The sequence below is a fragment of the Denticeps clupeoides genome, chromosome 20, assembly GCF_900700375.1.
Source record: "Denticeps clupeoides chromosome 20, fDenClu1.1, whole genome shotgun sequence".
Classification (NCBI taxonomy): Eukaryota; Metazoa; Chordata; class Actinopteri; order Clupeiformes; family Denticipitidae; genus Denticeps; species Denticeps clupeoides.
Window position 1 is genome coordinate 4,057,559 of NC_041726.1, and position 22,241 is coordinate 4,079,799.

The window sequence follows — 22,241 nt, forward strand, 5'->3', positions numbered from 1 at the left end:
CTTCACCGCACTGCCTTTGGCTAAAGATTAGCGCCAGAATAAAGGGACAGTGTGATCGATATCCCCATTTGTCATAATGATGACAAACAGGCCTGTGATGCCGGGGTTGGTGACCTAAATCTGAAGTGTTTTTTTTTCCGGTACATAGTCTGCGCTTTGGTGTTTTTTTTCCCCTCCAGGACGGGTAACTTCTAAAGACGTCCCCCAAAAAACGATATCAAGATGTAAAGTTCAGAGCGAGGCGGCTTAGCGCTCTAGTTAATTTGTTTTGACTTATCACAGGTTGGCCCTTTTCTGCCTTTGATTTGATATTCTGTCATCACTTCTGTCTTCATTGTCTGAACTTTTGTTGTCCTTGTGGACTTGTTTTATTTCCTCCAGTCGATTTACGATACGGTAAGTGGTCTTCATACTGACCCCAGGGGTCCAGCATCAGCTGTTTTCCATTGCTGCACTCGGCACTTTGTCTTCCAACTGACCCCGACAAACATTTAAATCATTTAAAATTTCTTGCAAAAAAAACATGGAGAAACACTGTATTGGTACCTTTCTAAGAACAGCTTCAAAGAAAAGTCAAGTTTAAGGGCCAATTCAGTAATATCTTGGTAATTTTGCTATTTTGTTCGAAATGCAACATGTAAACTAACCAGCACTTAACTAAACTTTAGCTAATAACATCATGTAATGTAATAATAATACATTTAAATGCATGCTAAACATGCTTAATTTGAAAATAAATCCCTTTGTAATACTCATTAGGATGTCGTGCCATAGTGCTCTTGATTTGGCAATGTGCTCAGCACTAGTCTGGATCCCATGCCACGTTTTTCAACTTAAAAAGAATTGCAAACAGCAGCAATCTTGCACTGAACTAGCACCAACATTTTACCTGTCTGGAGCCAACAACCCATGACATCACAAGAGGTGGGCAGAGTAAACGTGACAGCTTAAGTTAATGTCCAATAATTTGTCAATTTATTAATTTGCTTACTGCAGTAGGCCTTGATTTGTAAGCATTCACGTGTCGTCAACCAGCACTGGCAACCACCAGTGGAAAAGGGGTTTTAGTTAGCACAATAGTGGTGCCAAAGCCAGACCAAATCCAAAGGGTTACCATGTGGTACCAATCAGGAGAATGTGAGCCTAATGATGGTGCCAGAGGAGGCCAAGTGCCAAAAGGGAAACAACTGGTACCAACCAGGAGAATCTGGGCCTAATCATGGTTCCAGAGGAGGCCAGGTGCCAAAAGGGAACCAACTGGTACCAACAAAGAGAATGTGGGCCTAATCCTGGTGCCAAAGGTGGCCAGGGTCCCAAAGGGGAACCAACAAATACCAACCAGGAGAAACATGGGCCTAATTTTGGTGCCAGAGAAGGTGAGGTTCCGAAGGAGAACCAACCGGTACCAACCAGGAGAATGTGGGCCTAATTCCTGGTGCCAAAGGAGGCCAGGGTCCCAAAGGGAAACCAACCAATACCAACCAGGAGAACATGGGCCTAATTGTGGTGCCAGAGGAGGCCAGGTCCAAAAGGTGAACCAACTAGTACCAACCAGGAGAATTTGGGCCTAGCTGTGTTGCCAGAGGATGTCATGTCTCAAAAGGGAACCAAACAGACCCAACCAGGAGAAAGTGAGCCTAATCTTGGTGCCAGAGAAGGCCAGGTTTTATAGGGAAACCAACCAGGATAATTTGGGGCCTAATCCTGGTGCCAAAGGAGGTCAGGTCCAAAGGTGAACCAACTAGTACCAACCAGGAGAATTGTGGCCTAGCTGTGCTGCCAGAGGATGGTCAGGTCCCAAAAGGGAACCAACTGGTATCAATCAGAAGAACGTGGGCCTAATCTGGTTGCCAGAGGAGGTCAGGTTCCAACGGAGAACCACACCATACCAACCAGGATAATGTGGGCCTAATTGTGGTGCCAGAGGAGGCCAGATCCCAAAGGGGAACCAACCGGTACCCCACCAGGATAACGTGGGCCTAATCGTGGTTGCCAGATGAGGGCCAGGTCTCAAAGGGGACCCAAACAGTACCAACCAGGAGAACTGTTGTGCCAGATTAGGCCAGATGCCGAGTCGATTAAAGCCAGGGGCTGGCACCACCCTCAGAGCTCCAACTTTTTCTCTCCACACAGCAAAGTGCGTTTGATGAGCAAGCGCCCACGAGAGGAAACAGACTCAACCCCCACAGCTGCCTTCATTTCACCTCAGAAAGAAAGATCAAGATGCTCCCGCGCTCTCATACAGGGACACGAAGCTTTGTCTCGCGTTCTCTGAGTCACCCGTACATACGAATCGTCATGCATAGGCTGCAGCCGTGCTTTAATAGATGTACGGAGTGATGTATTTTTGTTTCCTTTATATCTGGCAATGTAGTCTATTACTTGTAAATAATTAGTTTAAAAAGTAAAAAAAGAAAATGTGGGAATCTCTGCAGGTGTCCCTCATCCGTCTGTCTGAGTGATTCATCTTGGTGGATGAGTAAAATATCAGCCCCTCTCCAAACAGGAAGACGCTTTTGAACCTCCAGCCAGAGCAGTGAGTGCTGTGCGATAGATAGCGATTGTTTCAGACGCCGGGTTGTCGTGCCAGGGCCCACATTAGAGACCTCTTTCATGGTCCACATCGCCGCCCTCTACTCACATGCGCGCTGCCTGTGTTGTGGTCGACAGGCTGCTCAACACCCAGCTTCTGAGGGCCCCTTTGTGAACGTATGTGTGTGTGGTTGTGTGTTTAGGTATATCGTTAGTATCATTGAATATTCAGTGGGAAAGACACTGGGAGTGTGTGTGTGTGTGTGTGTGTGTGTGTGTGTGTGTTTCTCAAACAGTAGAGACTGATGTCATCTTGTATTGTGGAACATGGTGCCATTTCTTTTTTGCTGTGTTCAAAAATTCTAAACATTATTTCATTCGTAATTGGCATTTAAAGACAAATTATGAAGTAAATAAATAAAAAATTCAAGGATATGTGCATACCAGCTAAATTTTGATAACTTTGATAAATACGATACATTTTGTAATGAACCATTGCAGAAATTAATATTGTTTATTACAATCACCCTTTATGCAAATGAGGGGAGCCTTTACCAGAAGGAGGTCATTTGATCAACCAAATATTCTCAACAACATGTTTTTTTAGATACCATAAAATGTATTATGAAATCCCATGGATTTTAAGAAGGGATGCATCTCTACATCTGTATTAACAACCATCCATCTACTGGCTGGGGATGCATAGCTGTTGTGTGTTTGTAGGAGGAGAGTTTGAAAGGTTTCAGGAATTCATTTTTTTTTCATCACAAAAATGCAAATTCATTACAAAACTGCAATTGGCATCAGATCAGGATTTCACAGAATAAGAAAGCATTATGGTGTAAACCTACTGAAATGTTCAAAACTGTACACATGTTTAATTTATTAAGGATCTTTCATTTAATTTTAGAGACAGTGCTTGTAACTCAAAACTACATTTATTTAAAGGTCTCTGAGTTTCATGGAACTTACAACAACTCACTTCAATGTACTGATGATTGACCTTCATTCTGGACAATCCCGATCTGCCAAAGTGCCACTGACACTGCTCCCTGGGCGCCTGTCATGGCTGCCCACTGCTCACCAAGGGTGATGGTTAAATACAGAGGACACATTTCACTGTGTGCTGTGCTGCTGTGTATCACAAGGACAATCACTTCACTTTTTTTTACCTGTCAGCTAGTCAGTTGAGCAAGGGAAACACAAGGTCACGTCTCCTCCCTTCCTCCTCGGTTTCCCTCTTTGCTCTTAATTCACCAAGTCTTCTTGGGACCATAGATGCTAACTGTAGCAATCGCATTTATTTTCTTATTTAGCCCAAATTCACATACAGTACAGTACAGGCCAAAAGTTTGGACACACCTTCACATTCAACGTGTTTTCTTTATGTTTCATGACCATTTACGTTTGGTAGATTCTCACTGAAGGCATCAAAACTATGAATGAACACGTGTGGAGTAATGTACTTAACAAAAAGTGGAGACCTGGACTCCACAGTCAACAACAACAACAACAACATTTATTTCTTATATAGCCCAAAATCACATACAGTATGTCTCAATGGGCTTTGACAGGCCCTACAGTTGACACCCCCCACACTTGACCTTTCTGCACACAAGGACAAAACTCACACAAAAAAAACTCTAGGAGAGAGAAAAAAAGAAAGGAAGAAATGTTGGGAAGGAGTGATACAGAGAGGGACCCCCCTTCCAGGGTAGAGTGAGCCTGCAAATGGTGTCAGTGCAGGGTTTGGGGATGATATATAATAAGTCCTACAGTTGTAGGGTTGGAGAAGTCCAGGATGTAGTCAGTGTCATGGTCTAGATTACGTGTCCATAATGATGTTACTGGTCCATTTGAAGATCCCTATAGCTGTAGTTGTAACGGTGGGGGTGGCTGTGGTGACCCTCTGGTTTGTTTCATGGCATGTCCTTGTTAAGCAGTTGTCAGGAAGTCACCGGACCTGAACCCAATCCAGATGGTTTGGGGTGAGCTTGACCCCAACAAGCTCACCCCAAACTTTTGGCCTGTACTGTATGTCTGAATGGGCTTTGAAAGGTCCTGCAAACCAAAAATGAAGATACATAATCAATGTTTTAATTCAGTTATGACTCTTATAGAAAAAGGTCTTTGTAAGGTATTGACTTATTATTTCGTCACTTATTTTATGCAAAACTGCATGACTAGATGAAGTGTGAGATTTCCCTCACACGCTCTTCCTTCAACTTGCAGGGCATGGTCACCCTTTTCCCCCCAAAAAGCATTAAATGAAAACTCTCCGCTTGTCAGATCAGTGGGGACTTTTTTGGGATTGTGTAATCGGCTCCATATCCCGAGCGGGACGCCTGGAGCTAGCACAGCTTGGCCCAATAAGAGGCTGGATGAAAGGCCGCCCCGTCGCATCCTCCCGCCGCTCGGCGGACAGCGTCCCCTCCTCGGTGCTCAGCCCTCTCATGCAAACCGCGCTGTTTTCCCCGTCGTGTCCCTTTTCTGCCGAAGCGCTCGGCGTCAACATCCATCCATCAGGGACGGGACCAAAGTTCGTGCCGCCTGCCGCTCTCGCGCTGGACGTCCTCCAAGTCACACAGACAAACCTCAAGTTTAATATTTCCACCGTTGCGCACAGGCACATTTCGGCCCGGCAACGGCAGGGGAGGGGGCGGGGTCTGGAAAAAAGGACGGCTGCTTTCTGATCTTTCGCTACCGGGGGAGGAAAAACGAAAAACAATAAAAAATTGACATCGCAGTTGTGACACTTGCTGTTGGTGGCAGCTGGAGGAGGGGAAGCTCGCCTCTCGCCGAAAAGGGAGAGGACGCCGCGGTGCACCGACGTAGAACTCGCGTCCTCGGTGGACCTCGAGAACTCCTGCCTAATTCCACAATGGCCACGTCTGGGCCCATCATATGGTTAAATCAGAGGTTATCCTAATATAATATAAATATAAAGTGAAGTGATTGTCACATGTGATACACAGCAGCACAGCACACAGTGAAATTTGTCCTCTGCATTTATCCCATCACCCTTGGTGAGCAGTGGGCAGCCATGACAGGCGCTCGGGGAGCAGTGTGTGGGGACGGTGCTTTGCTCAGTGGCACCTCAGTGGCACCTTGGCAGATCGGGATTCGATCTGGCAACCCTCTGATTACGGGGCCGCTTCCTTAACCGCTAGGCCACCACCGCCCAATGCTCTGGCACCAGGGGGGCTCATGCGGTTTGTTGCGCCATGGGCCAAAAAAACACCCCACCCGAAGCCACGTGCGTCCCCCACAACGACCCTTCGACACCAGCGGCAGCAGAGCCCCGGTGATAAGCCAGTCCACCGTGCAGAGCGGGCGAAGGGAGAGGACGCCGCGGTGCACCGGCGTAGAACTCGCGCCCTCGGTGGGTAACGTACCGTGGACCTCGAGAACTCCACAACGGCCACGTCTGGGCCCATCATACGGTCAAATCAGAGATTATCCTGCTCCGGCAGCAGGGGGTCACGCGGTTTGTTGCGCCATGGGCCGAAGCCACGTGCGTCTCCCACAACGATAAGTGCGACCGTAGAGCAGCTAGCGCTCGGCCATCGGCGCGAGGATTCCGGAGGCGGCGGAGGATGTCATTATCAGTCTGGCGGGCGGAGACGGATCGGACTTTAATGCGTCGCCGTGCTGTGAGAGTTGCTATTAAGCGGCAGGTAGGAAGGCGGGGGCAAGTCGCGGCTCGGGATTAAATCCGCGCAGGGGAGAGTCGGACTTAAAGCTCCTACTTATCTTGTCCTTTCACCGCTCTACCCCGGAACTAATGCTCACGGGTGTGGCACACGTCCTTTCCATCCAAAACTTTTAGTCTTTGAGGGCGTTTGTCCCCCTCGCTTCTACCGGCATGGTAATAATACTAAATCCGTAATACCTACATTTACATTTTACGTTTACGGCATTTACCAGACGCCCTTATCCAGAGCGACTTACAATCAGTAGTTACAGGGACAGTCCCCCCCTGGAGACACTCAGGGTTAAGTTTCTTGCTCATGGACACGATGGTAGTAAGTGGGGTTTGAACCTGGGTCTTCTGGTTCGTAGGTGAGTGTGTTACCTACTAGGCTACTACCACCCTAGTAAAAAACAAGATAAAGTATAAGAAGAAAAGAAATATGTAAAATATTTTATACTCTTCGGGACCGGTTTGATGCAGCTGGCTGCAGCCCGCTGAAATGTCAGACAAATCATGTGGGTTCCGTCTCGTACGGTGATTTATGAACTGATCCGGTGTTTGGGGGGGAAAAATGCATTGTCTGGGAACGGCACAGGAAGCCGCAGAATCTCTCGGCCTGCGGCGATGGCTCCTAAGGTCGCCGGTTAACCCGACGTCCTGCAGCCGAGGTCGTGAATCACGGCTTGTTTTCTCCTCTCCTGCCATCCTCCGGCCTGGGACTCACCACGTGCCGCTGCAGACCCGGTCACGTTGGGTCAGAGACCCGAAGGAAAAGCTATTTCTCGCCTGCCTTTTCACACTCTCTCTCTCGAGCTCGTCTCTCTTGGAGCTTTTCGCGATGCATCCTAACTCTGGGCCGTGTAGCTTCTCGTATTTCTTACACTACCCCTCCCCCTCCCCAGAACTCCTAGCAGATTATGCGCGAGGAGCATCTCTCCGCCTTGTCAGAGGAAAGAAGAGGGGCGAAATGCGGAGATGGTGGGGGGGCTGATGGAGTCAGCAGCAGTCTGCCGTGGCTCGTCTGGTTGGCCGCCCGGCCATGCCCGACGGCTCCTCTGTTCTTCTCGGTTCTTCTCGGTTTCTGGCTCCCAGGCTGGGTCACGCTCAGCTATAAACCAGAGAGGCTCCAGAAGCCTGGTCTGGCATCAGCGGTCGAAACCAAACTCTGTCCTTGCTTGCTACTCTACTGACTGTCCATTTTGCCATTAGTGTCTAAGCTATTTAAGCATTTACATGTACATTTACGGCATTTACCAGACGCCCTTATCCAGAGCGACTTACAATCAGTAGTGACAGGGACAGTCCCCCCCTGGAGACACTCAGGGTTAAGTGTCTTGCTCAGGGACAAAATGGTAGTAAGTGGGGTTTGAACCTGGGTCTTCTGGTTCACGGGCGAGTGTGTTACCCACTAGGCTACTAACACCCAAAGTTTGACTGTCGTAGATAATGGTAACGATTCTCTATGTACTCAGTAGTAACACAACAATTCACCTGAACAGGGACTTGAACCCTGGACCCTCAGATTACAAGTCTGATGCTCTACCGACTGAGCTGACCTTCACCCTACCTGTTGCACATATTTTATGTTTTTATGTTAAAGACATAAAAGTGTAATATTTGGCTATGTTTGCAACATTTTCATATTGGTTCATTGTATACTTGCAATATTTGCAAAATTGAGGTCTGTAGCAGTCGGCAAAGCATTTCACTGCATATCATACCGTGAATGACTATGTATGTACTAATAAAATTTGAATTTGAAATTTTAGTTATCACAGATAGTGACATTTTTTCAGCTGTCGGATTAACTTTCCATTGCATGTTGCGGCAGACACTGGTGTGGGTGCATTTGGATGTTAGCTATCAACATAGGGCAGTGGTGGCCTAACGGTGAAGAAAGCGGCCATGTAATAAGAAGGTTGCCGGTGCGAATCCCGAACCGGCACTGAGCAAAGCACCACTGAGCAAAGCACCGTCCCCACACACTGCTCCCCGGGTGCCTGTCAATGCTGCCCACTGCTCACTCAGGGTGATTGGTTAAATGCAGAGGACAAATTTCACTGTGTGCACCGTGTGCTGCTGTCTATCACATGTGACAATCACTTCACTTTCTTTCATAAACTGTTCTAGAGACAGAATATTCAATATAGAGAATATATCAGGAGGCCAGATCTGTTCCACAGTGCAAGCAGATGCTCAAGCGGCCAGGAGGCAGCTTGCTACCCGGGTAGATCCGGGTAGTGCAGAGGAGTAGAAGTTCTGAAACCTTCTGTCCATGCACCGATTGTCTAGAACACCATGCGGGCCGCGTCCCGTGAGATCACTTCATATAGATCTAATATTATGGCTCGGAGATGATAAGCATCGATAACACACAACCTACAGATCCTATAATGCAGTGCGCACTTTGCTGACAAACTGAGCACCCTACGCACTAAACTCCGCCTGCACAGTTCATCTGCAGCGTAAAGATCACATTCGGCAAGGCAACTGAAGCACTGCATTGTGGGATCTGTAGTTTGTGTGTTATTATCGCTTCATATCACTGGGCCATAATAATAGATATAAAGTGATCACCCTTGGTTGAGAAGGAAGATTCCTGTGTTGCGTTAATTTTAGCATATTGTAGCATGAACCCATATTTTGGTTGATCTTCTCTCCTCAGTAAAAATAGTTTCCCTCTCAATGCAGCTAGTATTAAGTTAGCAGCCGATTAGAATGGTAATTAAAAATTGATAATAAATGACCTTTCCAATGTGGCGAGGTAACTGGGACGTGTGAATGGCATAGTTAGACGCCACCCTGAAGGCTGTCCCAAAAAACCCCGAGCCCACGCCAGCCCTCCGTATGCAACGAGCCCGGCAATAACCAGCAATAGTCAGAGACGTTTCACTGCAAATTGCCGATTGAACTTGAACCATGAGAGCTGCACATCTTACGGCCGCGGGGAGTTCGTTTATTATGCCCTAATCTGCCAATTACGTCTTAGCCACCACGCTTTTGGTTTCAAATCCTTGCAATTTTGGGTCTGAAACGCAGCCAGCGTAGTAAATATGGGCAGCGTTGGACCACTGGGGGTGGGGGTAAGCAGACCGCTCTGGTGTGTGTGTGTGTGTGTGTGTGTGTGCGCGTCTGCACTTCCTCCTGTGAACTGGACGCCTACTGTCACCGTGACCCCTGCCAGTTAACCTCTGGCACGGCGGGGTCAACTCGGCCAGCCGTCCCACAGAGGTCCCATGTATGCTGGTGCGTGCCTGCATGCGGACGGCCTGGTGTTTACACGTTCTCGGCCGCAGGTGTCCGCGGGGGTGTTAAGCGTCTGGGGGCCGGAGGGGAAGCCCCCGCTACCCATCTGGGGGGTTGGCTGGTGGTGGTTCTTAGCGGCAGGGGGGGGGGGGCTGGGCGGCGTAGAGGGTTAGCAACACTTGTCCACCCCGGCTCAACCCCGGGCGGGGGGGTCTGGGAGAGAAAGCAGGTGCCTGTTGATGCCGAGGGGCGGGTTCCAGACCCTGTAACCGAGTTAGGGGGGGGGGGGCCCGGGTTAATTAGGGGGGGGAAATCCTCCGAGGCCCGAGAGGTTAGGAGCGCAGAGAGAGGGAGAGAAGCGATCACCGCGGCACTTCCTGCTATCCGTACCCCATCCTCTCTGATCAAGGGCCCGCTTTGTACACGTGCGGGACACATGTTCCGAACTCGAGAAAATGGGGGGGTGGGGGGAGGGAGTGTTGCACTAATTTCTCGCTTGTCTTTGGCTCCGCTTCGAGATATGGCGGCGGTACGAAGCCGAGCCAGGGCATTTCACAGCAAAGCGTCCGGCTTCGTAACCTGGCCGTGTGCGGGAGGAAGGTGGTGGACATAGTGGACAACAGGCCTTCTTCTTGTCCTCCTCTGGCCGAGCCGTCATCAGTTGTATTTATTTTAGCAGGGGGGGGTTGCTGTGGTCGGGGCAGGAAGTGTGGTGGCTGTTCAGAAGTAACTGTCGAACCCCCCCCCCCTCTCCACAGAGGAAGAAGAGGAGGACGAAGAGATCACAGAGCCCAAAGTCGACCTCGAGGCGGACCAACAGGAAGAAGAGGACCACAAGGACAAAAAGGAAGGTTTGTGTGAGCGTGTGTGTGTGTGTGTGTGTGTGTTCCCTTCGGCACGTTCACAAACTCCTCCACCTGGGACACATTTGCTGCGTTTGACTCCCGTGTGTGCCGGCTTGGCCAGATGTAATCGCTCGCAGCACCGCCGGGCCCGACGAGCGCCGCGTAATCCCACCTCCCGACGGCGTGGGGTTCAGGTGGCCGTCTGGTATCTGTTGAGCGGGTGCCGGTCCAACACAAGGCCGGTGTTGCGGATTTGTAAGCGAACAGTGTTTTGACAGACAGGAAGTCGCTGATCGGTGATCGGCTGGCTGCTGATGTATTTATTTTAGGGAGAGAGAGAGAGAGAGAGAGAGGCTTTCAGAAGGGTATCAAAGGAACAAAGGCCGCAATTAGCCAAGATGAAGCCGGCAACAACGGTTCCAGATTGTGCTGCGGTGGAGAGTTTTCCCAGATTCCCAATGACCAAAATATTTAAATTAGACAAGGAGAACGAACGAGAGGAAAATGATGAGATATTATTATTAATATCAGACGTATGTGACTCTCTGCAGTGAGCACTCCCAAGTGAACCTTGACACTGGGGCATTCTGAGCACATCAGAAACAGAGCTGTTTACGCTGCATACAAAACCAGCACTAAAGGATTCGAACTAACGTTAACTTTCTCTCCAGAGTGGCTCACAATAAGTGTCTTTCCTGTGGACACAATGGTAGTAAGTGGGGTTTCACTTCGTGGCCGTCTGGTTCATAGGCGAGTGCCTATCAGGTACACCAACTGGAAGAAGAACACTGAGCTCCAGTGGTGTTTGTAGCAAGATTTGGAGCTTTGCTCTTTGGCTTGGAGAACGCATTGCAGCATTAGAACCTGATCTCATGAGTGAAACTTGAGCATCGTGGTTCAGGCCTGTTTGGGTGCCTCTGGATTGGGCATCATTGCTGGAAAAAAGGTGGGTGACGTCACAAAACCTACTTAAATCTTGTCCAATATTGTTCATTTAACCATAAGAAACCAATACAGAAAGTAATCAGACCCCCTTATATTTTTCACTCTTTGTTATATTGCAGCCATTTTCTAAAATCCTTTAAGTTCATTTTTTCCCTCATTAATGTCCACACAGCACATCATATTGACAGATTTATTATCAAAGAAAAACTGAATATCACATGGTGCTAAGTATTCAGACCGTTTTCTCAGTATTTAGAAGAAGCTCCCTTTTGATCTAATGCAGCTGCGAGTCTTTTTAGGAAAGATGCGAGTTTTTCACACCTGGACTTTAGGTCCTGAGCTCTCTGGAGAAGGGTTTAGTCCAGGATGTCCCTTCATCTTTCCCTTGATTGCAACCAGTCGTCCTGTCCCTGCAGCTGCAGAACACCCCCACAGCATGATGCTGCCACCACCATGCTTCACTGTTGGGACTGTATTGGACAGGTGACGAGCAGTGCCTGGTATTCTCCACACATACCGCCTCGATTTAAAGCCAAAATGTTCTATCTCGCTCTCATCAGTCCAGAGAATCTTATTTCTCACCACCTTGGCGTCCTCTTTTTAACAAACTCTGCCCCAATATTTTGCCGGACGGCCAGCTCTAGGAAGGGTTGTGGTCGTCCCAAACGTCTTCCATTTAAAGATTATGGAGGCCTCTGTGCTCTTGTGCAGCAGATTTTTGTTTTTGCCACAATTCTGTCTCTGAGCTCTTCTGGCAGTTCCTTTGACCTCATGATCCTCATTTGCTCCGACGTGCATTGTGAGCTGTAAGGTCTTATATAGACAGGGGTGTGGCTTTCATAACCAAGTCCAACCAGTAGAATCAAATACAACTGGACTCAAATGAAGGTGTAGAACCATCTCAAGGACGATCAGAGGATATGGACATTTATGAGTGTCACAGCAAAGGGTCTGAATACTTAGGACCATGTTACATTTCAGTTCTGTGTTTTTCTGTCAATATGAGGTGCTGTGTGGACATTCATGAGGAGGAAAATGAAAATGAGTGAAAAATGTAAGGGGGTCTGAATACTTTTCGTACCCACTGTAGTTAAACATGTTCTCTTTGCTACAGAAACAAAAGTTCATTTATGCTGCTTATACGGACAAAAATAAGGATTTACATTTCAAACGTTTCAGCTGACATATCCACATATTTCCGTACATTATTTACATCGCAACTGATTTTGAGCATCAAAAAGACATCAAAGTCAAGTAAAGTGTTTATTCAGAAAGAGGCCAGACTAATGAGACATCATATAGACAACTTTATAATTTTTACCAGTCTCACACACGCTCTCTCCATTCGAATCCGTCTTTAGCATTGAGCATAAACAGGAACGTCCCCGTGTGTAGGAGCAGTGGAGTATTGCTCGTATTTAATTACTCCCGCGTGATAATGGGCCGCCTGTTCGGGCCGCGTTCGCGACGCTTGGCCACGTCTGACTCGGCACCGGCGGTCTCACGCGTCGGGCGGCCCGAAAGTGTCGCAGGATAAACCCGCCGACGCCCACTCGCGTGTGACCCCCGCCGCGCCGTATCGGATGCCAATCTCCCGGGCTTCTCGACTTATCAGCTCGCAGCGCTCCGGGTCAGGGCTGATTAAAAAATGTGTCACTTGACCTCCCTTTAGGGGACTTCAAACGCAGGCAGAGAGAGCATCCTTTGTGGCCGGAGTGTGTAGTAAATAACTAGAGAGGGGTTAGAAAGGGGCCTTGTCAGTGCCGGCCTATAAAAGCATATGGGGCCTTTGTCTCTCGCCGGGGACTTTGATCAACCCTTTGTATTCCTTACGAGTTGTTTGAGCGAAGACGAAAAAAAAAGACGGGCCACACGAACCAAGTGGGTCCAGATCAAAGTGAAGGCCCCCCTAATAGTCCGGAGAGGAATTGAGAGGAACTGGATTACATCAATCCCCCGAGTTCAGCCTGTGCCGTAATTACGCCGGATAAGGCTGAGAGCACCTTGTGATTTGGCAGATTTGGTTTTTTTGTGTTTTATTTATTTCATTATTCTCTTTGATTTCTTTTTTTTTTTTTTTTTTGTCCTGCACTCAGGTGAAAACTATTCTGTGATCATAAAAACGTTAAATGAACGAAAAAATTAGGGATTAAAAACAAGATGTTTTTCATTTTGGCTTCAGTTTGATTTGAACAGAAACAGCATTTTTTATGTTCCATTTAATTGTTCCAATGTGTAGTTATTTAGAAGAATCATAAATACCGTTATTTAAAAAAAAAGTAATATTTTGCTGAGATCAACTAAATGTCAGCATCACATTGCAATAATATAGGAAGTAGTGCACATTCATTCTATAAATGATATATATTTTTAATGCATTTAAGTAACATGGTATTTGCATTTGATTTGTCATTTCTCACAACAGTTGTGATTATTTTATTATTTGGTTTTTTTATTTGGCCTAATATTTTTACGGATTTTACATGGAAAATAGTAAATCTACATAATTCATGAAGGATGAAGGATATTTATTTCGCAATAGTAACAAAAATACTTAAAATGTTCTATATTAATAATAATGGACAGATTTTATCTGAATATATAGCTTGATAGCCGTGAAATTTAAATGAGCATCTTGTGCGCATTCAATGGAAATATTTGTTTCCCTCTCTCAGTGTCCATGTGTTTGGCCATGTGTGTTATATGCACGTGTGTGTGTGTGTGTGTGTGTGTGTGTGTGTGTGTTGCAGGCCACCCCAGAGAACTGACCGAGGAGGAAAAGCGCCAGGCGCTCCACTCGGAGGAGTTCCTGGTTTTCTTCGAGCGCGGCATCCGCGTGATGGAGCGCGCACTCGCCGAAGACTCCAACATCTTCTTCGACTACGGCGGCAGAGACCTGGACGACAAAGAGGGGTGAGATCCTGCTTGTGTGCGTGGTCATGCATGCGTTTCTATCCAACCCTTTGTGTAGACTCATTGTCAGAAATGTGCCTTTTAGTCACAAATTGCTTCAGTTTGTTCAGTGTTAAATCATATTTTTTTGTTTCATTACTTGTTTAATAAGGGTTCTCACCCCTCCAAATGCCCAATTGACTTTACAAATTAAGCCAATGCATGGACGTTTGGAAAGACCGCTGAAAAACAGGTCGAGATAGTAAAGTACGTAATTAATAACATGCTTGCCAAATGACATCAAGGCGCAGCGATGATGTAAAGCTACGTGTGTGTGTGTGTGTGTGTGTTGAATTGTCAGAGACATGCAGAGTGGGACTAGCCTGTCCTTCAACCGCCTGTTCTACGATGAACGCTGGTCCAAGCACCGGGTCATCACCTGTCTGGACTGGTCCCCACAGGTAGGCTGTGCCGCGGCGATGTGTGTGTCACCACCTGCTCATCAGCCTGGCCCAAGCTGATAGGCGCTTTCATGTGACTTCGATTCCTTTCATGTGACAATTCAGTTGTTTATGACTGTGTGGAGTTAATGGCTGTTAAACTAATGAAAACTAAGGATTTCCAAACTGTGTGCATGTGTGCATGTTAGATGGTGTCAAGGTCTGTATGTTCTATTGCCATTGAACAAATAGCATGTCTAGAAATGTATTGGAAACAGATTTGATGACGCAATGACAGTCCCTTGTGTTTCTTTTTCACTTTTTATCTTTGTCACTTTTTTCCAGATTCTTCTTCTGGTTCCTGTCGGTGTTCTGTTTTTCCACCTCCTCCCATCATCTTCTTCTCCTTTTTCCTCTTCCTCTCTCTTACCCGCCCTGTAGTACCCGGAGCTGCTGGTGGCGTCGTATAACAACAACGAAGATGCCCCACATGAGCCAGATGGCATAGCGCTGGTGTGGAACATCAAGTTCAAGAAAAGCACGCCCGAGTACATCTTTCACTGCCAGGTATTAATGTGTCTTAATGGTCAAACCCTTGAACCAGATATTTCTGTAGCCCTGCCTGAAACGACGATAACACCTTTCATTCACGAGCAGTGAGGCGCACTGGTCGAGGTAGACCATCACGAATTGTAGTCTAGGGAAAAACACAGTACAGGAATATTTAAAATCCTATTTTTCTACTGCTATTTTTGTCATAAATATACATTATGAAAAATGTTAAGCTTTTCTAACTACAATTAACTAATGAATCAATAACTGTTGCTATCTGGGAAGCCACTTGCTTATACTTGCTTATACAGTAAAATTGGCATGTAACGGTACTTTATGATCAAAAAAAGAAACATTTTAGGTATCTTTTTGGATGCAGCGGTGACTTTAATGCACAATGAACATTTTGATGGTTGGATTGTACGAACAGCTACAGTTACAGTCACCATCGTACCAAACTATATTTTATTTTGACTAGATCTCTCAATTTGAATGTGTAGATATGAGTTACATGTCGGGCGTTTCATTACGTTACAGAAATATTCTGATAACTTTTGTATCACCCTAACGTCCAAGTAGTGTTCAAAAACATGTTGATGTCTTTCAACCCTCATTCTCTAGTGTTTATTCCATGTAATAACTGCATGAATAGCATGTAGTTCCTTATTAATAACGAGGACCTGTCCATGGTGCTGGTTCCTGGAGAAATTTGCTTAAATCATATATATTTATACATGGCCACCAGTGGTCATGATTAAATTGGATCAAGAGAGAAATGGGCCAGAAAATCCAATAGCGAAAAAGAAGACTTGGCAGCGGCAAGGAGGTAATGACATTTCATGCTTGTTTAGTACGGAGTGGCCAGTGCCAGCATCTTCACTGCTCGCTGCACGGTTTCCTCTTCTGCAGCCGCCAAAGCCTATAGGATGTGGCCACGAGCGTGCCGGGGCCCTAAGGGTGATGTCAGTATGAAAAATGAAAAGTAAGGTGTTATATCATTATGTCACTTCCCTGGGCTTGGACGAGCACACCAATGCTGACTGTGATACCACGGAACACGTCATTCTGGGTCAGGAGCAATTAAACCTGGAAAAACTCTGAATTTTCGATATGAAAAAAAAAAAAACGGATTTGATGTCGGGCTCTTTTGACGCTAAGTGTAAAGGACTCCGGGGCGAGGTTGAGGGGAGACAGCCGAGTAAGTGGCTCTGAGACGTGGCGGCCTGGTGTGAGGGCCCATGATCCCACAAGAACCTTGTTATAGAGACATTTATGTAATAAAAAGATGTGGCCAACCACTTCCTAATCCTGCCAGCCACATATGTCTGCCCACCCACATGGTCTGCCGTTGTATGTGCACAGTCTCTCGCTCTCTCTCTTCCACCCTCATCGGTTCCTATCCCCGTCTCCCATACCTTAACCCACACTCAAAAACACACCCTTTTATAGCAGCAGAGTCTTAGATGAATCGTGGGAGAGATTTCTTCCAAATGCAAAATGGTGACACAGCCGCACGGCCTCACACTATAAAGAAACCACGCCCTCAGGCTCACGCTACACGGATCGAGATGGGCAGTCTGGCAGGTATCGAAAATTCCTTCCCATGAAAACACACCAGATTGCAGGATTGTATTAACATGTCTGGCGATATGTTTACGTGTGTAAATGGGGCCCCGCTGTTGTGGGGTGCCGCTGGCCTCTGAGGTTGCATATCTGGCTTTGAAGCCACACGGAGTCACAGAAACACACGCAGGTGGATTTTAAGATACGCCGCGTTGAATGAATCAGAATTCTTTCATAAAAGTGCTGATATTTGTTGTGCATGTTTAGTTTAGAAGTGGGTGTGGTCCCCCCCCAAAAAAACGTCCACATCTGGGTAAACACTTTTGTCCTAAGTGTTGCCAGATTGGCTGGATTTGTAATTGATATTTTGGATAATATTGCTTGTTGATAGTAGCCATTGAGGAACTGCAATATATCTGCAATATATGTCAAGTAGTTGTGGCAGTTGAGTTCTTATCAGATAGTTTCATCAGTTTTGTGTGGCTTTTTTTTGTGTGCTGAAATATCTGGCAACACTGCTAGCCCTACTTTGCGCGAGTGAAATATTGACAGGAGGGGGAATTAAATCATCCACAACGAGCGAGTAAGTGGCATGAGAGATGTCAATCATCACCACGGGCTCCTCCCATTTTATAAAAACATCATTAACGACTGTCTTTTTGGTGACAAATACGTAAACACCAACAAAGACCGTTTGCAGATAGATACATATAACTGTCAAGTTCTTTTTTATGTAAGTCTTTGGGACATACTTGACCTGATATTATCTAACAAGCCACATGCACTGCGTCTGTTATAGCAATTTCGCCAATTCTGATGACACACCACCCTTCTCCACTTTCTCCACTGTGCAGCCTATCAGGGTGAGGGTATAAAGGTCGGCATATTTGGAAAAAGAGCATGTAGGATAACCAGAAATCTTGGGTTGTTGCCACCCTTTAAGTAAAAAAAAAAAAAAGCAGATGCAGTCGACGTCTAATCACTTGGCACGGCGAGGGCTGAGTTGTGCTGGAGGGTGATGAAAGAGGCGGGAGCGGTTTTCTGAGATATTGTTTTTCGCCCCGGGGTCTATTATAAACAGAGCAGCTCCTTCCTAGTTATCCGGGGATCAGATGGATCTTAATGTGTGAGCATGTTCTGCCATTTAACCCCCCAAACCACAGGGAGAGGGTCTTTTTTCCCCCCTTTTTTTCACCACCACAAGCACTCGACCCCCTCCGTCACACGCGTTGGGGCTCAGTTGAGATTTTCCGCTCTCCCCCTCTCTGTCTCTTTTGGGTTTTTTTTGTTTTTTTTTTTTGGCAAAGCTCGCTGTGGAGTTCAGCATTTTTCAAAACATCCATTTTTCCAGATCTGCCCACAGCTTCTGCTGCTTTCATGTGCTGGATATTCTTCTGCCACCAGCATCCCTCCCCCGTCTCCTCTTTTTTTTCTCTCTCTCTCTCTCTCTCTCTCTCTCTCTCTCTCTCTCTCACTCCATTCCTTCTGGAACCTTCTATGGTGGCGGCCACAAACCATGAGAGTGGCGGTGCCCTGACGGGCATGTGGGGGAGGTTAGTCAACCATCTTCCTCTTCTCTCTCTCTCTCTCTTTCTTTTTTTGGACCTCTCCCAGGGCGCACTGAAAGACCCGTCATCGCCATCGACCTGACTGCTCCCATAAAGTCACGTGACCCTCTCAAGTGGTCTCGCAATGGCCACATCAATAGCCGGCCCACTGGGCCGCATCACCGCCGGCCCATGCTGCCGACTCCCGTCCCTCGCCGCTGTATTTTTTAATAACAGCTCCCATTTTTAATGCACGATGACTCCCCGCGACCCTCGTCCAAATACCGCAGGGTTAGGAAACCATGGCTGCATGGAGGAGACGCGTTTATTGTTTTTTTTTTCCCTTCTTCTTCTTTTCTTGGACGCTGTGCCAGTCTGAATATTCCAGCGGGGGGGACCGGGGCTGGGCTCACTCACACAGCTCAGTACCCGTTCAGGACTGCCGACCTCTGCTCTTTTATGGTCTGCTGGGGTACAGAAAGCCATCAGCAGTGGCAGGATGAGCCCGAGGTTGAATAAATTCAACTTACTTACTGTCCTAATAATTTTTTGCCCCTTTATTAGTAGCATATACACATTTATACACTAGCATAATGCTGCATATAATAGGATATATATAATGTCCAAGACATGAATTTCTGTTGGTTTAAAGGTAATTTCATATGCCATGCTGTGTCTGAAACTACATGATAAATGTATGAATAAATTATTCTGATTGGCTTGTAAACGCTTCATAATGGTTGGTTCTTTTCCACTCTATCGCCCTTTAGAACCCATGGATTGCCTAGCTGGTACAATGGCCATGACAAATAGGCTCTAAAAGTGCACCATGTGTATTTTTTTGCTGCTTCAGCAAGCTACCGTGGCTAAATAGATATTTTCAAGAACGATGGTTAGTGCTGCACAGCAACCAGCCAATCAGAACAGAGAATCCAGACAATAATATAAAGCTGTTAAATAATTGGTCTGCCCATATACCCATAGCGGGGTAGTGGCGCCCATGAAATGACCCTTTAACCTTTGCCTGTTGATGAATGTGCTATGTTCAGTCAACGTGAATAATTTTCCCTTAAAAATTAAAATACACGGCAAAGTTGTCATTTATTGAGACCAAAAAATGTTACGTTTAAGGTTTAGTTCTGCAATGTCACTACACAGGCAGCATATTTTGGAATACATGAAGCTGGCTGTGAGTTATGGACAGAGAGAAAGGGAATTTGCTAAGAGAATGACTGCCTTCTTTTATGAAACGGAGATATGGTATTACACGAGGCATGCCAAGAACCGCAGAGTGACAAAATCCACAGGGTGTCATAAAAATGAGGGAGGGAGAGAAAGAGGGAGAGAGGTGGATGCCAGTGGAGGACGATGGAGTCCATCTGGTCCTGATAAGCTCTGCTGAAAACCATATGATTGTGGTGTGGCAGAAGGGTTTTGGGTCTCTGCTGGTGAATATGCTGTCTGTCACACGCTCATTCCCCTCCCTGACAAATGGCTTTCAATTTTTTATTTTTTATTTTGCTCAGACAAAAAAAAAAAATTAAAACAGGCAGTGTTCCTTCCTCACAGTCCTTCGCTCACTGCCATCGCTCGATGTAATCTGGCCCTGTATGTATCTCTCAGTACAGTTTTGGCCATAAACGCTTGTTTTTTTTACCTTCTCCAGGTTGAGACCTTCACATTCAGCCCCCAGAAAAAGAAAATGCTCCCTGAATTATATATTTTAGTGAAACTGTACAAATCTTTTACAGATTTCATAAAAAAGCCCGCAAACGACAGATTCCTGAATTAAAAGGTTTGGATTTTAATGCCGAGCGAATCATGAACGATAAAGAACTTTACAGTGCATCGGGTTAGGGGTTCGGTTGTTTCCACGCATGGCTTAACCCCTAACAAACGAGTCCGTGGGGACAAATGGAGCTAATTCCAGTAGCTCCCGTCTGCGAGACAGGAGAAAAGGGTGGAACTCCTGAAGAAAGGCTGTTGAGCGTGTCCTGGGATTGCTCCACTTAAGATGGAGGAAACGATAGAGAGGAAACCGTTCTTGACATATGGTGTGAATATATGGTCTCTTTTTTTTTTTTTTTTTTTTTTTCTTTCAAGTTGCCATGTCTACATCATCCGCCATCAGAAAGACTTCAGATGCCTGGTCTGCAAATCATTATGGAGTTCTGTGGTTCTCCCCAATTTTATGTATTTGTCTTCCATCTGTGTTAATTATACAAATGTCTGATGCATTTTATGATAGGACTTATGACATAAATACTTATTTGACTGTCATAGTGCTGTCTCGCTGAAGGGTTTTAGTGTAGTCCGTATAAAAGCAGATGGGGCAGTGGTGGCCTAGTAGGTATGGAAAGGTTGCTGGTTCGGATCCCGATCCGCCAAGGTGCCACTGAGGTGCCACCGAGAAAAGCGCCTGTCATGGCTGCCCACTGCTCACCAAGGGTGATGGTTAAAAGCAGAGGACACATTTCGTTGTGTCACCGTGTGCTGTGCTGCAGTGTTTCGCAATGACAATCACTTCACTTTCACTAAAGAACAGGCAGACCGTCCTTGAAGCCATCCTCGCTCCTCAAGTAGACACAGATCTCCCCCAAACCCACAGTTCATCTTTAAAGGAAAAAATGAAGAACATTTTATCTAACATTACAACACGTCTATAATCATCAGCAGACTATGAACGAATGGTTTCAGTATTTTTCAGAGATCTCTGTGACCAGTGAGCAACTCTGTCTTCTACTCTGTGTGCCTCGGAAGAAGGGGGTCTGTACATTTTCTGACCCCTATTTTACAAAATCATACACATCGCACCTTTCATTTACAAAGTAAAAACACAGAGCAGTGTTTCTAGGTCTGCAAATTCGATCAATAATCTGACAGGCAGAACAGAAAGGAAAGGCGGAGTCCCCTTTTCTCCCCTGTTTGCGTAACGTTCATTGAAATAGCTGTCGAATATGCGATTGTGCGTGTACGCGTTTATAAGTCTTATAAAAACATTACAGATGTTGCCCTATTATCCATTATAGGCTGCAACAGGAAAAAAGCAACAGAACTGAAAAAAACGGACGGATAGGGCTGGGATTGGTATATGAAATAGGTGTGTGGGTCACCAGAGGAGGCAGATGTTAATCCGTTTCCTTCAAAGACAAGATTTTGAAAAAGCGAAGCCGAGCGATGGATGGGAAACGTGTGTGTGTGTGTGTGTGTGTGTGTGTGCCTTGATTGGCTGTTGGCACAGGCAGACCTCTCTCCAGGATTTTGGGTTTGGGTTACAATACTTCATTTAAGCCTTGATTAATGGCTTCATGGCGGAGTTATTGCCCTCTCGCCGCGGCGGCCCTCCGCCCATGTTCATTAGGGCCCTGTAATGAAGCGCCGGCCGCAGGAGTGTGCCACTGACGTCTCGCCACAGCAGAGAGAGGGGAGAGGGCCAGAGGTCATTTCTGTGGTTCTGATTGGAAAGGTCATCTATCAGAGGTACAGTCCCCTCCTGTCTCTTGGCTAAAACCAGGCTAATCACAGGAAAAAAAAAAAAAAAGTTGCTGTTGCTTTGGACCAAGCCAGACATGGTAGAAGACATGGTTTCTCCTTGACATGGATCAATAGATCAGTTGGGGAAAAATGTCCTTTCCTTGAAACACACTTTTTGCTAGGTCTAATATAACCCGAAACAGAATATAGTGTCTTAAATAGGGATGTGAAGGAGGTGCAGAAGCTTGTCATTTTATAGAAATAATATTTATTTAAACATATAATAAACAAATACAGGCACGATGGCCAAAAAAGAACAGAAAGAAACAGAAGAGCCATCGGTAGGTGTGTGATGAAAAGTCAGGAGCATAAATGAACGTGTCCACATTAATGCTGCACTCTTTTAACGGGTCCTGTTCGCTTAATTAGCGCCAGCTTGGAGTGATCAGGACCCATTAGTCAGGCGCTGTGTGAGCCCAGTGGTGTGTATGTGTGTGTGTATACACACACA

General features: G+C 46.3%; 1 protein-coding gene across 4 annotated transcripts in view; it reads left to right on the top strand.

Moving 5' to 3' along the window:
• The window catches only part of LOC114770394 (cytoplasmic dynein 1 intermediate chain 1-like), a 54,204-nt gene that overhangs the window by 17,198 nt on the left and 14,765 nt on the right, over positions 1–22,241 (top strand). For all 4 annotated transcript variants that reach the window (XM_028964296.1, XM_028964297.1, XM_028964298.1 and 1 more), the window contains 4 exons: positions 10,231–10,323; positions 14,013–14,175; positions 14,516–14,615; positions 15,036–15,161. In XM_028964296.1, coding sequence (XP_028820129.1) covers positions 10,231–10,323; positions 14,013–14,175; positions 14,516–14,615; positions 15,036–15,161 — 482 coding nt within the window. The remainder of the gene's footprint in view (positions 1–10,230; positions 10,324–14,012; positions 14,176–14,515; positions 14,616–15,035; positions 15,162–22,241) is intronic.